This window comes from Plectropomus leopardus, chromosome 3 (genome assembly GCF_026936395.1).
Source record: "Plectropomus leopardus strain MGB_pleo_1.0 chromosome 3, ASM2693639v1, whole genome shotgun sequence".
Taxonomy (NCBI): Eukaryota; Metazoa; Chordata; class Actinopteri; order Perciformes; family Serranidae; genus Plectropomus; species Plectropomus leopardus.
Window position 1 is genome coordinate 20,205,505 of NC_142178.1, and position 15,807 is coordinate 20,221,311.

The 15,807-nt window shown below is 40.0% G+C and overlaps 1 protein-coding gene across 4 annotated transcripts in view; it reads right to left on the reverse strand.

Annotated features, from left to right (window-relative positions):
* The window catches only part of LOC121941635 (caskin-1-like), a 45,921-nt gene that overhangs the window by 28,842 nt on the left and 1,272 nt on the right, over positions 1–15,807 (reverse strand). For all 4 annotated transcript variants that reach the window (XM_088075841.1, XM_088075842.1, XM_088075840.1 and 1 more), the window contains exons 2-3: positions 7,845–7,896; positions 3,260–3,357 (exon numbers count right to left, since the gene is read on the reverse strand). In XM_088075841.1, the coding sequence (XP_087931967.1) occupies positions 3,260–3,357; positions 7,845–7,896 (150 nt within the window). The remainder of the gene's footprint in view (positions 1–3,259; positions 3,358–7,844; positions 7,897–15,807) is intronic.

A 15,807-nucleotide genomic window follows, 5' to 3' on the forward strand; every position in this document is an offset into this window, starting at 1 on the left:
ACTGGACATTACAGCCCGTGCAGGAAATGCGAGGTGATGCAAAGTTCAGCTGAGCAAAGCACAAAAATCCACCACGGAGTCATTACTAGTGCCTCCAACCAGAAGACATTAAACACCAATTTGTAGTAGCGGCTGCGAGGAGCAGTGAGCATGCTTTTCGTGGCAGCAACCCAAGACCCCCAGTCTTAATACCAGCGATGAGCCACATCGTCAAGCTGAATAAAGAGGCCCCTCCAGGCCTGGCTAGCATGAGGGAGTCCTGACTCAGAAGAGAGGTGCTGGCAGGATAAAGAGATGCAGCAGCTGTAGGAGTTACAGAGGCTAAAGTCTGAACATATGAAGAGATGTTATCGAAACAACTCTCAGGCAGCCTCAAAAAGCGTCTCGAAAGTGTTCAGGTGATTTGCTAAGAGAAGAGAGGACTTCAGTCAGACTGTGTAGGAAAGAGAGATGCTGGACTTGTCTGAAGATAAAGGAGCACTCAGGAATGTCTTGACGTAATGGACACTGCCTCGATTCAGGAGGTTCTTAAGAAGGATTGCTGGAAATGATATGAGTCAATTTCCTCTGCGGTGGTTAGTGGGGTAGTTTGTCCTGAAATTCTGAAAGCTCAGTTGTTGAGATAATGGGATTCTTATGTCCCATAGTGTTTTATTTGGCAGTCTGTGGGGAGCAAGTAAGACTATGCTAACAGTGGACCAACTTGTTATTTTTGCACCAACAATGATAGTTAAGGTCTCACAAAATTTGATAATCACAGCTAAATGACTTTTCTGATTTTGGAAATTCCCTCAACTGTGTTCCCAGGAGGATCCTGGCAGAGCTGTTTGCTTTATTTTCCGTGTATTATTTCTTTTTGGAAGGGATATCAAGCTCTGAAGCCCAGGCCTGCAGGATGTTCAGGTTAGTGAACTTACGGTGGCATTTTGCCCAAGAACATTTTGTAGATTGGAGTGATGAGGTCTGGATGACAGTCAGAACTTTCAAGATAGTAGACACTTCCTCTTGGCCCGTCCAAGTGCGGGATGAATCTCAGACAAGCAATAGCTGATTTCTCGGCCAATTGGAGGCAGTGAAAACAAGCTGTGACACAAAATTGCAGGCTGTTCTCATGCACTGTTCATTTGTATACGTACAAAAAGTAATGCACCAGATTTTGTATATAAACCATGTTATCTTGAGCCAGTAATTTGTATATGAGGCAGATATGCGTGACGGCTGCGATCACGTGACCAATGCGCGGACAGGAGAATGAATGAGTGAATGAATGCTTTATTTCGAACATGCGAGAGCAAAACAAAAAGCAAAAACAAACCTGTATGAAACCAAGTGATATTTTGAGTTATTTCACGATACGTCGTCACCATGTTACTTTTTCTAAATGTAACCTACGTAAGTTTAAAGGTATACTGTGCAGGATTTTTGGTAACTGTTTGTAATAGTGCTGCCTCCTGAAAGTCGGAGATTCGGATCATCAGTTGAGGACCGCTCAGTTGACTGAAAATGCTTCAAGTCAGGTAATCTAGGTTTTATTGTTTTTCTAATTAGTCAGCGTGCTGTGCAGTGGATGTTTTGGTCCCCAGACTTTGCTACAGAGGGTGTGCTCTTGACTTTCACGTAATGGTCCGAGATAACATTATCCTCCCTCTTCTGCTTAGAATTGGAGAAGTGGACAGCTCACAGCGACTGAATACATTCTCTGGCTTTTGTTTTATATCTAATGTCTGCAAAAAATGATGTTGCACACTGCTGTTATTAGTGCCGTTTGCTTATTTACTATATTACATTCATACTGCTATCACACTTAGTACTTAATGTCCTGCAGAAGCGCCACTCCAACTGTAAAACTTTATATAAGGAGAAAAAAACGAATCGTGGAATATTCATATAGAATGGCTGAATCTGATTCGACTGACATTTCTGAGTTGGGTACAGCTCTAGCTTGTAAATACATTCACAAGGAAAGTGAAAGTAAAAGTAACCAAGACTGGCTGTCATTTAGCGTATTGACTTTGCTAAATTTGCAATTTTTGGCTCAACTCTTGGATGCCTGCTGCTTACGGTCTGGCATCTGGTCAATACCTTTTTATAAAGCCGCAAGCTGTGTGCTGTGGAAGTACACACCCATAAATGATGGCTCCGAAAAATAAAAAAATACAGGCAGAGGGCAGAGTCACTGCTGACAAATACACCGCCACACACTTCTAGTGCTTCTTATGGTGTGTTTGAGCGCGATTACTTTTGTATAAGTCTATACATTGTTTTTATTATCAGAATTTCCCTGCAGTCTTTTTTTAGGTACGTAATGTGATGATGCCCAGCTATGATTATTTTCCTAAATCTAAGCTATATAACTTTTTTTTTCCTAAACGTAACCTACGAAACTTAAGTTAAGAGTGTAATGTGACAAAGCCCCTCATGTGATGCCATTTCATTAGATATCATACAAACCATTCTATAAAGAGCTGTTAAACATTGACAGAACATATTTAAAACAAAACTTATTTATGGCAAAAATAGTTTGCAAATAAGCACATATCCCGTAGACACAGGGCAATTTGGAGGGGTGTTTTATATATTCACGCTTCTTTTTCATTTGTTTTGGTCTCCACCAACTCCTGAGGGAGATATGTGGCTCAAGAACATTTTTCCAGTCCTCACCATGAGTGCAGTAGGCACAGGAAGGAAGGATTTAAGGTTTCCCTTTCACCTTTACAAAGATGGTTGAGGAAGTGGAAGCACCTGATAAGGATGCCTGCCAGTTGTGTACCTCTATTTAGAGCCATCCTGGGCTTGACTGAGCTGACTGGGAGTGTGGAGACACTAGGCCTACATCCTGGAGGGATTATACCTCCCATCTGCCCTGAGATTTCTTCTTCTTCCTCTTCTTCTGGAATCTGCCAGCATGAGAGGGGAGATATTTGCTGCTCTGCTTCCATTTGGCTCTTAGTCCTGCAGCCACGAAGCTCTCCTATTGTCTATTGTTTGCTGTGCACACAAATCTGTCACCTCTCATAAACACTGCATACTACACACGGAGAGTTTTTTTTTATTGCATTTCAAACAAGCTCACCTTTTATTACACAAGAGGGTATTATCAGTCACGCAGGGAAAGCCAGAAATACGTGTTTGTTTACTTGCTTGTTTTTCTGTGTGCACTTGTTTTCTGGCCAGCCTTGTGTGTTTAGTGCCTGTTTCATGGTAACATAGTGAGTTGTGAGGACACTTGTATTGTGTGTAAACCTGTGCGTGCTTTTACCTTTGTGGTCTTTAATATCCACTGCTGCCTGGGCCTCCAACAGCAGAGAGATCAGCTCCTTGTTACCACTCAGAGCAGCATGGTGCAGCGACGCCAACCTTCACACAGACACAGATTATGTTTAAAAATACACATATTCGTATAGTGTAAAACCAGAGCATAACTTTGCTGAAATAATCTTCAGCGTAGAGCAGCTCCGCCCCTCAGCTCTGTGTGAGCGACGGGAGGGGGCAAATGACCTACTTCCATTAATAAGCAATCTCTCTACCCTGGAGCCAAGCGTGCACACAGCACGGTCCGTGAGTGTGTGTGTGTCTAATGGATCCCTGGTGAATATAAGGGCCCGGCCCTGGAGTCAAATCAACGAATCATCAGTCATTACACAAGGAGTTGAGTCCAATTATCTGATTCCAATCAACATAATAAAAAAGATCTCTGTTATCTGATGGAGCCAAATGGAACACAATCGCAAACCAAGCATGTGCACATAAAAAGCTTAACCACTCGTGAGTCTAAATATAGCCAAAATCCATAGTTGTACATTCAGAGCTGATAAGGGAACATTTCTCAGCAAATTAACAGCTGGGAAATATTGGCTCTCCTTTTAAGGGACAGTTCAACCTCAAATCAAAAAGACATATTTTCCTCTTCCTCTCTTCCTGTAGTGCTATTTATCAGTCTAGATTGAGTCTGAGTTTCTTAATAATGTGCTCACAGTTCACAACTGAATAAATGCAGAATTTACAATAAAAGAAGTAAAACTACATCTTTATATGAAATTTACAAAATAAAAAGAAGAGTATAATTAAATTCACATATCAAAACTTTACATATCTAAGTACACACACACACATTTACATTTATACTTAAATCTATACTGCTACACACCATACATCATACACTTTCATACAACCATGCATACATTTAAAAAGCCATTAAAACACCAATATACAACTCCACAGCATTATATAACCAAAACCCCCACAGACTTTATATGTTTTGTTGTTGTTTCCGTGTGAGTTGTCGAGTGTTGGAGATATCAGCAGTACAGATATCTGCCTTTTCTCGATCATAATGGAACTGGATGGCACTTGGCTTGTGTTGCTCAAAGTGTAAAAATAATACATTTGAAAATCTCAAAAGCAATTGTGAGCAGTGTCATTTTGGAATTATTTTCTTTCTACCAAACTACAGCCATGAGCCGTATCACTGCACAGAAGGAGCACTGCATCTACTCATAATCGCGAGGATTGTTCTCATAGGAAGGGTAAGGTCAGCAAATTCTCCATTTCGTTTTTCCCGCATGTGTGTCCTTTATCATACTTTGTTCTCTCTCTAAATTCAGATATTTTTGCTGTTCCAAGAATGCAGCGCAGACATAACTCTTCATGAAATCTTTTTTCTCCTCAGCAGCAGTGGATAAGTGATCAGTCCATCCAATCACAGCTGATCAAATCGATGGACGAGAGGAGCAGCTGCTGAAGAGGTGGTGAACGCAAACTTTTAGATCCACCACAATCGAAAGTTAAGCTTCACTTTCCCTGCGTATGGTGTTCTGCTGCGCCGTCTGTGCCCAGATTACGCATTGTGCTCTGAGAGTGTGGTGTAAAGTAATAACCTAACAATCTATATTTATTAATAGTGCTCCTAATGACAGTTGAGCTCCAAAACTAAAAAGTCAATATGTGGAGACAGATGTTTTAACCTTGGCAGGCCATAACAATTAAATAAATCTGTGAAACTGTGCTGTAACAACAGCAAGCTCAGTGGTGCTCTGTGAGCTAGCAGTAGATGCACACTTCCTTCTGACTGATACGGGTAGTAGGTGTAGTTCAGTAGAAAGAAAATAGTTCCTAAATGATGAATGAATGAATCATGATTTCTGCAAAGAGACATTGCCGTTGAGCTTTTTAAATGTATTTTTTAAACACTTTGAGCAGCACAAGCTTAGTGCCATGTAGTTCCATTATATTGGAGAGAGGGCAGACATCTCTACGACTGATATCTCCAACACACTGCTATTCACACCAAAACAATCTAGACTGATAAATAATTCTACAGGAAAGAGGAACAACATGTATTGTTGATTTTTGGGGTGAATTGTCCCTTTAAGGTAGTCTTTGGACAGGAGCTCTTCAGCTGGCTGAGGGTAATCTGTAAAATGATACGGCTGATAGTATATTGATCTCAGAGGACGATTATGTCCTTTTAGCTCGCCCCGGTCAGTTGGATGATTAAACCACGTCTGTTGGTGACAGAGTAAAGTCTCACAGTTTTGTAAGAGCCACGAGGTCCTGGAGTACATCTGTACATCACTTCATCAAGGTGAAAACTTAAACTACTGGAGGTCAGCACAAACAAGATTTTTGATTTTGTTTATATAATCCTCAAGTAGATATGGGAAACAGTTGCTTATTTAAAAATCCAACTGTTTCTGGAGCAACACTATCATTCATTTCAGTGGTATTTCTGTCCACCTGGTGAATGTAAGTCCAAAGTTAACTGCCTTTATTTCTGTTTTTGGTCACCACCAACTCCTGAGGAAAATATCTGGATGCTTAGTTGCCAAATGCTCCACAATGATCACCAGCTATTCAGTAATTGCGTCTGTCTGCTGTTTGATGTTGAGCAGTCAGTGTACAGAAGGGTTAGCTGTAAACAAAACTATGACAGCAGTGAGAGTGAGACAAAACATATTTGGGTGAAAATTCTTTGTAGGTTCATCAATACGAGCGACCTCTTTCACACTGTCACATTGTTTTCTTGTTTAGTCCAGTGTATGTATGTAAAAAATTGATTATAGGTACTTTTATTAATGCCTTGGAGGTATGACGTCCAAGTTAGGAACCACTGCCCTCAATACTATGCTGTGTTTGCAGCAGGTCCTGTTTTCCCCAAGCACCATTAACATATTTATATTCTGAAAAGCTGCAACAGGGATTCAACTCTGTAGTAGAGAGCAATGATTAATTGATTAGCCGGCCTGGTTTCACTCCTGCAACGACAAAAAACATCACGTGGGCGCTGTCCCCGTCATTATTAAAATGACACCCAGGGCATGATGTGAGATGCACTGGGCTTTTCCCACACTCCAATATAAACTCATCCATGTCATTTTAAGATGCTCAGAGCTACAAATGTGGATTTAAGGGTGTAGGCAGATAGAGAGGTGGATGGGTCTAACAAACTTCGGACTGACCACAGAAAGCAGTGTTCTAGACCAACAAACAACATAAATTGCAACTTTTTGTGTTACTCAAAGCTGTTTGACTAGCTTTTGGGGGTTTTTTTCCCATTAATCGATAGGATGGACTAAGTGTGAAAGGGGGAGAGAAAGTGGGTGATTTGCAGCAAAGGGCCAAGACCAGAGTTGAATCCGCGGCTGCTGCAGCAAGGCCTCTGTATATGAGGCACCCACTCTACCAAGTGAGCTATTGGGCGCCCTAAGCTTGGTGTTCTTTAAGCAACATGTTTGGGCCACTCAAACTCAAATGTTGTTTTAGCAACATCCCTGATTGTTTCCTAATCATAACCATGTAGTTTTGTTGCCTGAACCTTACTGCGGGGGCTGACCCCTTGATGAGTAAGGATGAAATCCCATAGAATCACTTGTCAACTCTTAAAATAATCACCATCTAATTTAATAATCGATCAATCTATTTGAATAATGAGGAAAAATTCTAATTCTCTGATTCCAGCTTCTTAAATGTTAATATTTTCTGGTTTCTTTACCCCTCTATGACAATACATGTATTAACTTTGGTTTGTGGGCAAAACCAACATTTGAAGATGTCATCTTTGGCTTTAGGATACACCTTCCTCCTCTACCTGGCTCTCTGCTCCCGGGATGGGCGGAGCCTCAGAGCCTTTATCGGCAGTCAGCTCACCTGTGTCAGATCCTCTGAGAACAAAGAGCTGGCTGGCTGCATGTGGAAGCCTCATCCCTTCTAAAGTTTGATCTGTGTAAATGAACTGTAAGTTTCCCTTTGCTTAGAGGCATTTATAGTAGCTTCAATAGTTTGATTTATTTGCTGCATTGATAAGTTTTATTAACAGAAAAAGTTTCCTCATCATGTTTAAGTTTACAAGTTTACTTTGTTGGGATTGTTCATTTATTTAAATCAGGAATTAAAATGTCTGTGTTAATATGCTTTGTTAATCCTTTTCTTCTGTTCTCCTGTAAACCAGTCAAACTACCCTGAAATAAAACATTGGACTGGATCCCCTGACTTTTCCCATTTGTCCTGATGGACATACCATTGAGTTGTATATAATCCTGCAATATAGCTGTCAAAAAGTGTAAATCAGTCCCCATTCACTAAATATTCTTCGTAACTAATCAATTAATTGAGAAAATAATCAGCAGTGAAAATAATCATTAGCTGCAGCTCTACTGTATAGCTACATTGCAATGCAATGAATAACATACTCGTAAAACTTTTGACGGCGTGATATGACGTAAAGAAGACAGACAAGGAGAGGAGAGGTGAGAAAAACAGAAGATGAGGGGAAAAAAGATGATGCAATGTGGAACAATAGAACAATAGCACAGAAAACATGAATTTTAAGAGCTGTAGTCTCTCACCCATCTGCATCCTGGATGTTGACGTTCACCCGCTTCGCTGCTCCGAGAAGCTCTGAACCAAACAAAGAAAAGAGACACAGGGAATGAGAGAGCAAAGAAAGGGCATCACAAACTCATTACAAAACAGTCAAAATGTAATTTATTCAGAATTCAGTGATTAATGTATTCTCTCTCTTTGTATTATAATTTGCTCCCTGTAGGCAGAGTCAACAGCTACACTTTAATACCTGTGAGCGCTCTAAACCAACTTTCTGCAACGAGCAGCAGCAGATGTCAAAGAGAAGGAACGAGGTAAGAAAACAAATAGAAGTCATTCTGAGAAACTCCTCTAAGAAAGCTCATCCTGTGCTTTTTTAACCATATAAATTTAAGGTATACTCACAAAATTACTGAGTCAAGCATACATAAAAAATCTGCAATTTACTCTTCTCAGTTGATAATAACTGTAAAATAGTCTTCTTTTCCCCCAGTGGGACTAATGTAAACAAACCTGTTTCATTCAGACACATGAATAACTTTTGTGTTTCGTGTTGATACTTTTATTAAAACACCTGTCAGTAAATATGAGAGAAATACCAGGTTGAATTTCATTTACATGTGATAAAATACTTCATCATTATGCACCAGACACATGTATCTTTGATGATGAATCTCAGTTAGGTGGTGCATGATATATATCAGTCCGATAAATTATCATGAGATAATTAGAACTTTATATTCTTATCTGTTACTCCGATCATGAAATTGCAGTGGATAATATGAAGCCAGACTGCTTTAATTGACTTATTAGGGGCAGCATCTACACACCCTGATAAAGCAGGTGGTGGCACACCTATGAAGTTAGTTTTCAAGCTGCCAAAACACAGAGAGGAAGAACAACCACAAACGCAGCACGCAGAATAGAAATCCAAACATATTGTTGCTGGAGTGGACATCTTTCATAATTTCAAAGGAGGACAACACAATCACCCCAAGCGTCTGATTCCCGACCGGCCGACTCTTCACCAGATCATCAAATTTCCTGCTGCCGTTAAACAGATTTGATGCAGCACTGAGGGACCATCTCTGGAGCATTAGCACAAGCTAACTCGCTCTGAAAAGGCTCAACTCTGACGATGAACAAATTAATAACTGCTAAGCGATGCTAGCTGTGTGATGCTACAGTTACCCCTGACACTCTGTGTGTGCAGGTGGACTCTCCCCAACTGTCTCCACTGCAGAGTTCTCTCTCTCTCTCTCACACACACACACAAACACACACACACACACACACACACACACAAACACACACACACACACACACACACACACACAGCAATTACCTGAAAATTTGTAAAAAAAACCTTTAAAAAATCCGAGAGAAAGTAAAACAAAAAAATACAAGGCGAAAAATGACCTGAAAAAAATGCTTAAAATTATAATAACTATGCAAAAATAATTGTTATGAATTTTGAAATTATGACTATAGTTCACTGGACATTAATCCTTCTCTTGTTTTTTTTTTTAAAAAAACAGTCTTCTACATCTACTAATCTCTTTTTTGTTTTTTGCATCTCCCTTGTTTACTATGCCGGTAATACTGTCTTCTTTGTGCTCACGGTGTCTGTAAAATTGACTAAATGATTGAATTGTGGAAATATTACTGAGATAATGTGTGTAGCATGTCCATATTGACAAAAGTTTAAACATGTATACATACCGTGTGCATGATCTAAGCAGCAAACTTAACATTACCTCCAGGGGGTAGCCAACAACATAGTTTTAGAGATCCAAAGAACTTCTATAAAATGAACTGCATAGTAACCAGACCGGGCCTCTAACTGAGACAGGCCTTTATTTGTCAAAATGTGTCGCCACACCAGGCTAGTAAAAGGGACTGTTATTTGAAGTTTTACGGTATGTCTGTAGTATTTTGGAGTGTTTATTGCACATATATGGGTCTCTGCGTGTGATTATGTGAATGTGCATGTGTGTGTATGTGATAACCTTGATCTTTGACTGGAGCATCAAAACGGTGAAAACACCAGACAGACACACAGATGCAAACACTCACAGAGACCGGCACACACACTCTCTCTGAAAAGGACACAGAAAAAGCAGCTTGTTTGTCTCTCTGCCTCTATTTTTTTTTTTTTTTGGTCAAACCCTCATAATCCACAGGCCGTAATCTGTAGCTGTCCTGTAATCTGGGGGAAAGCTTCTCCTTCTCTCTGCAGCTCTATCTGCACTTCATCCCTTCATCCTGCTCTCACACTCTAATTTTCCCTGTAATTTGCTAAAGAGCGCGTGCTGATTGGTAGTTCGGATGTTTCTGTTTACACTGTGACATCATTCTCCTGCATGTGTGTGCGCGTTTGTGCACGTGTAGGTCCCCCCCCCAACTCAACATCTATCTTGGATTAAAAATACAAATCATCCCCACCCCCACCTCCACCCCCAGCGGATGAATCAATGAGTGCAGATATCTGTGTCACTGTCAGAGAGCCACAAACTTAGGGCCACGACATCCTGCACCCATAATTATTCTGTGTTTCTCTCAATAGATTATCTTTTTTTCCTACATGGAGTCTGGATCATGGCATTACTTAATAACGCCCCCATCTGACCCAAAACCAGGATGTATGTTTAATCAAATACTCAGAGTATCACGCTGCCCTCAAACAAGTCATCCTCTCTTTTGTTTCAGGAGCCACAGTGAACACACTCCAAACTAATATTCATTTGGAAACTTATTTCAGTCATAATCATCTCCCTAATTGGATCTCTTACTTAGAATTATGATGTTATTTTCCTTCTCAGACATGAACTGTTTGTTTAAGAGCATTACCATAATGTTTCTCTGATGGTGTCCTTGGACCAGGGTTCATTGCATTTCATTTTATTTTCTTTATGGTAATTTTAGGCAAAAAACTGCAACCGAGCCGTGGTTACCATGGTAACCCTTCAACGTGCCATTCTCACAGACTGTCAATCACTTGGCACTGGGATTACTATGATATTATTTTGCAGCATCTCCCTCAAATTGTAGCTATTCATGGGTTTATTTGACATGAAATCATGAAACCCTTTTCAGTCTGAATAAGAGGGCACCAACAACAAACTGCTGGCAAAGCAACTTTCAGTGTAACACAGCAGATTCCCAAACCTCAGGAGAGGTGAAGTGAAGGGTTTCTCAAGGGTTCTCATTACCAGAAATGTTCCGAAGTCCAGTTTTCACCCCCTCTGACTTCCGCCTGTCATCATGCATTTAGAGTTTCAGTGTAACATGTAGCCTAAAACAAATGCCATCGCTGACTCTGTTCGCTCTTTGTTTCCAGACGATTGCACACATATGTTAAAGTGACCAGACTCAGGGTCACAATATGCTAATAGTGCAGGAACTGTATCACGTTTTCATCAGCAGTGAAAAATGACAAGATTATGTGATGAGAGAGCTGTAAGAGCCGTAATCTGACAAGCGATATGCAGGTATAAGTAGTAAAATTGTATTATATCATTATGTATAACATGTTGAAATGTTTAGTGGTTTGAATCATTATATGTAGAGGGAAATTAAGTATCTAATTGCTTTTGCAATTTTTAAAGTTGTCATACTTGCAATTTTTCGTTTTTTTCTAAAGTGCTGCTCATAATAACTACGTCATGGCCAAAAGCTCTAATTTAATTAGTCCAGGGTGCAAAAAGCTTTCCAATGGAGTCAAGACTATAAGATTGAAACTTAACCTGTAACTTTTCATTTTTATAGTTAACCTTTTGAAATAGAGTTACAAAGGTTGAAACAAAGGGTGAAGATTTATTACGCATCACACTCACAGACTTTAACTTTAACTGTAATGGCACTTACATGTGACAAATACTGCTCTGCGCTTTTCTGAAAATAAATACCAGATAAATAAATAAATACCAGACAGACTACAATTTTGATAAAGACAGGGTTCACTTTATGGAGCTAGAATGAATAAAAGAAATATAGTTATACTTTAAAATCTGTTGTAGTAGCAGGACTTTGTTAGACCCTGACATTTTAAAAGATTTTATAAGTTATTAATTTGTTTCTAAAAGATCGGTTGCAATGTTTTTGCAAAAAAAAAAAACATTGCTCTTGATTTAGAGGGTTAGTCTGCAGTTTGGCAGGCATCTCATTCAGCTGAAGCTATATATTTTGTCAATTTAGAGAAACTGATATGATAGCCTACATATGAATCTGCAGATGTAGCATATTTGTGGTTTGCAGAAATGCATAATGTGAATATTTTCTTCTGAAGACTAGGCTGAATATTCCTAAACCCAGGTTAACAGCCCCAAACCAAAAGATATTGAGTTAATCAGCATAATAGACCAAAAAAAATCAGCTAATACTTACATTGAGAAGCTCAAATTGCAGCACTTTTATTTGCTTGAAAAATGATTCAAATTATTATTAAATATTTAAAATAGTTGCAATTTTGTTCAGCCCCATGGTTACAATATACTGAACTTGTGGGTGTTACCAAGGTCGCTGATGCTCAGTGCTGATGAGTCACAGACAACCTGACTGCCCCTGAGTGCATTTTAGTACAGTTAATGTTTAAAGTTGGATGACAGAATTTGGAGGAGGAGGTCAACACTTGATGTGCAAAACATGTTGTTGTTGACAGAGTTTAGATTCAGTTGTAAACTTCATGTGATAGGAATAAACCAGACATTAATACTTTATGACCCACTACTGGCTGTGCCACAAAAGGTCAGTATCATGGCACTTATGGATCGTCGATAGGGGTAGACACATTGTACAAATTACTAAGTGCCCATTTCAGTTTCTTGCTCCAACATAAAAGAGATACAATTATGATAAGGATGTTCTCATATCTCTAAGATAAAGAGCTTTACTGCAATTGAGCCAAAGATAAGAAAACCATTACCAAATGGTTTAGAAATACGCCTTACTTTCTGTATGCTGCCACTAGCTTTAATGTCATCTATTTTAAGTGTACCAGAGACTCAGCATCTCTCTGTCTGAACTGATTCATTTAATACTTAAAAAAAATTCAACTCTGATTAACAAAATCAGTGGATCCTTTGAATGCAGCAAGACCATAAACTTAAAGGTCCAGTGTGAAGGATTGAGAAGAATCTATTGGTAGAAATAGTTTATATTATATTCATAACGATGTTTTTATTAGTTTTGTCCTATTTTCTGTGCTCGGGGCCTGTACCCCTATGACGCTCAGGTGAGGTCGGGGCTTTATAAAAAGTGTCAGACGGTAAGCAGCAGGCATCCGAGAGACACAGCACTGAAAAACACAAATTTACTTAGGTAAAACGCCAAACGAGTGGGATTGGCTTTTTCTTTCACTTTAGCTGGCAAATATGTTAACAAACTAACTGAAAATCCTGAAGTATACCTTTAAAGCTATTTAAAAAATTCACGCCATCTGAATGTCCATTTCAGTGTGACAGACTGTTCTATATTGTGTGTCCTTCGTGAGTTGTCGTGGTTATCCAGTTAGGTGAACTCAGGGAGCTGGGGTACATTGGTGGCAGTGGTGTTCTTCAATAAGCCGCTATTAGGGCTTTTCTGTGTATGTGTGGAGCTATTACCCATGCTGCTGTTTTTAGCTTAGCTGGCTCAGTATAGCTAGCTTTTAACCCCGCGTGATGCTTCAGAGACTTCTTGGCAGCAGAAAAGCTGTTTCTAGTCGATTTTCCATCAAACAGTCTTCCGGCATAAATGTGCATTTAATCTCTATAATATATCATAATACGTTTGCAGACCCTGTAAGCAGTGCTACAAGATTTTGATATTGGAAGCATTTTGGTTTCCATTTATAGTTTAAATTATGCTGACTAATCATAATTGAACGGCAGGTAAACAGTCGGTGTTGAGAGCAAAAGAGGCAGAGATGTGATTTCAGAAACAGTCAGCTGTTGTCTGATGATGATTTCGTTTTGTATTAGCTTTTTTATTCATCTGCATTCATATGCAGATATCTGTTCATATAGAGTTAGCTGAAATTAATGGTGTACGAAAGAGGAAGTCTTGGCCCAAATATCCCTTGGGTACAGCAAATATATTGGCTGTTCCCCCCAGAGGCTTATCTGCGTCAGACTGATACTTGATGGGTTCAGAGATTGATGTGGGCTTGTTATGAGAGAAACTTTCTGAAGTTTATAAGATCCTGTTTACACTTAATATATATATATATTAGATTTTATTACTTAAAAAGAAAAATCTCAACATTTTGGGAGATACAAAAACTAAAGTGTATAAAAAACGACTATTTTCAGAGTTATGATCCAGTATATTTTTTGGACGGGAACAGTTTTTTGTGGCCACTGGAGACTTTGGGAAGTTACTGCTCCTGGCAAGCAAATTATCATTTTTATACAATCTGATTTTTGTAAAGATTAAGCAAGTGAAATAAATTGTGTTTCTTATACTTTGTAACCTCTGGATCTATTTCAGTACCTTACCAACAGAATATGTAGTACTTGCTGAACGCTAACAGGTAGTGTTTTGATGTTTCTTTTCTTTTGTGAAGGTGCCACTGCTGTATTAGTATTAGTATTCTGAAAGTATTTTTGATTGAAATTCTGCCATTTTAAGGGGCATTTTCCTGGACAATATCCAACCCTATTGACAAGTTGGGATGAGAACTTGTTGAAATGACCTTACACCGCCCTGCACCACTTCGATTGTTTTCGTCATCCGTCATCAGACTATGACATTTTGAAGGCGAACAACCACTACAGCATCGCTCTCTCACCTGCTGCTCCAAACATCATCAGCATACAGTCAATAATACAAACACAGTCAGGCACATGACTAACATCTGATGTGTCAGGTGTGTTTCTGTGCACGCCTGCCTGTAGTTGTGTATGTTAGAGGTGTTTGTGTGTGTGTTCTCCAGCAGAGAAACCCGACTTCCTGTTTAATTATTCAGACATAAACCTGGTTTCATGCCGTTACACACACCCACACACGCCTCCTATAACTCACCCTTTAACCTCTCCCCATCACCTTCTGCCTCTTTACATCCCTGTGTTCATATCTCGCAGTTTCTCTCCTTCTGTCCTGCACTCTTTTTCTCTCCCATTCTAGCCCTCCTCCTCACCCCTCATCACCCACCTCCCCCTTTCTCTTTGTCAGTGTGCACTGGACTGAGCACTCAGAGCTGATTTGTTCTGGCATTTGAGGAGAAGCATTTTTCTTTCCATGGCACTGCTGAAATGTTCAGAGACAAACAGACGAGAGGAGAGGAGAGGAGAGGAGAGGAGAGGAGAGGAGAGGAGAAGAGAGGAGAGGAGTGGAGAGGAGAGCAGATGACACAAGAAGAGAGGAGGGCATAATGGGAGGAGAGGAGGAGAGAGGAGAGGAGGAGAGAGGAGAGGCAGAGAGGACAGAGGGAAGAAAACAAGAGAAACTGAGAGGAGAAGGGAGAGGAGGAAACATGAGAGGAGAGGATGAAAGGAGGAAAGATGAGGGGAGAGGAGGGGAGTAGGCAGGGGAGGATAGAGGAGAGGAGAGGAGAAGAAACAAGGGGTGGGAGAGCGAATGAGACGATGAGAGGGAAGGAGAAGAGTAGAGAAAAGAATAGTGTGGAGTGAGGAGAGAACAGGAGAGGAGATGAAACAACAGTTGAGGAGAGGAGAGGAGAGGAGAGGAGAGGGGCAGTAGGAAGAGGAAAGGTAGGAACAGCAAAATAAACATGGAAGGATAAAAAAAGGAGAAGAGGAGAGGAGACAAATTCAGAGTAGAGAAATGGAGAGGGGCCTGGTGATGAAATGGGAAAGGAGGAGAGCAGTTTCAAGGCTGTAATTGAAATCTAATTATCACCTCAAGTCCCAGCTGACTCCACGTCAAACACATGCATGCACACACACACACACACACACACACACATACACACACACACACACACACACACACACACACACACACACACACACACTAACACGCGAGCACCACATATGTGCACATGTC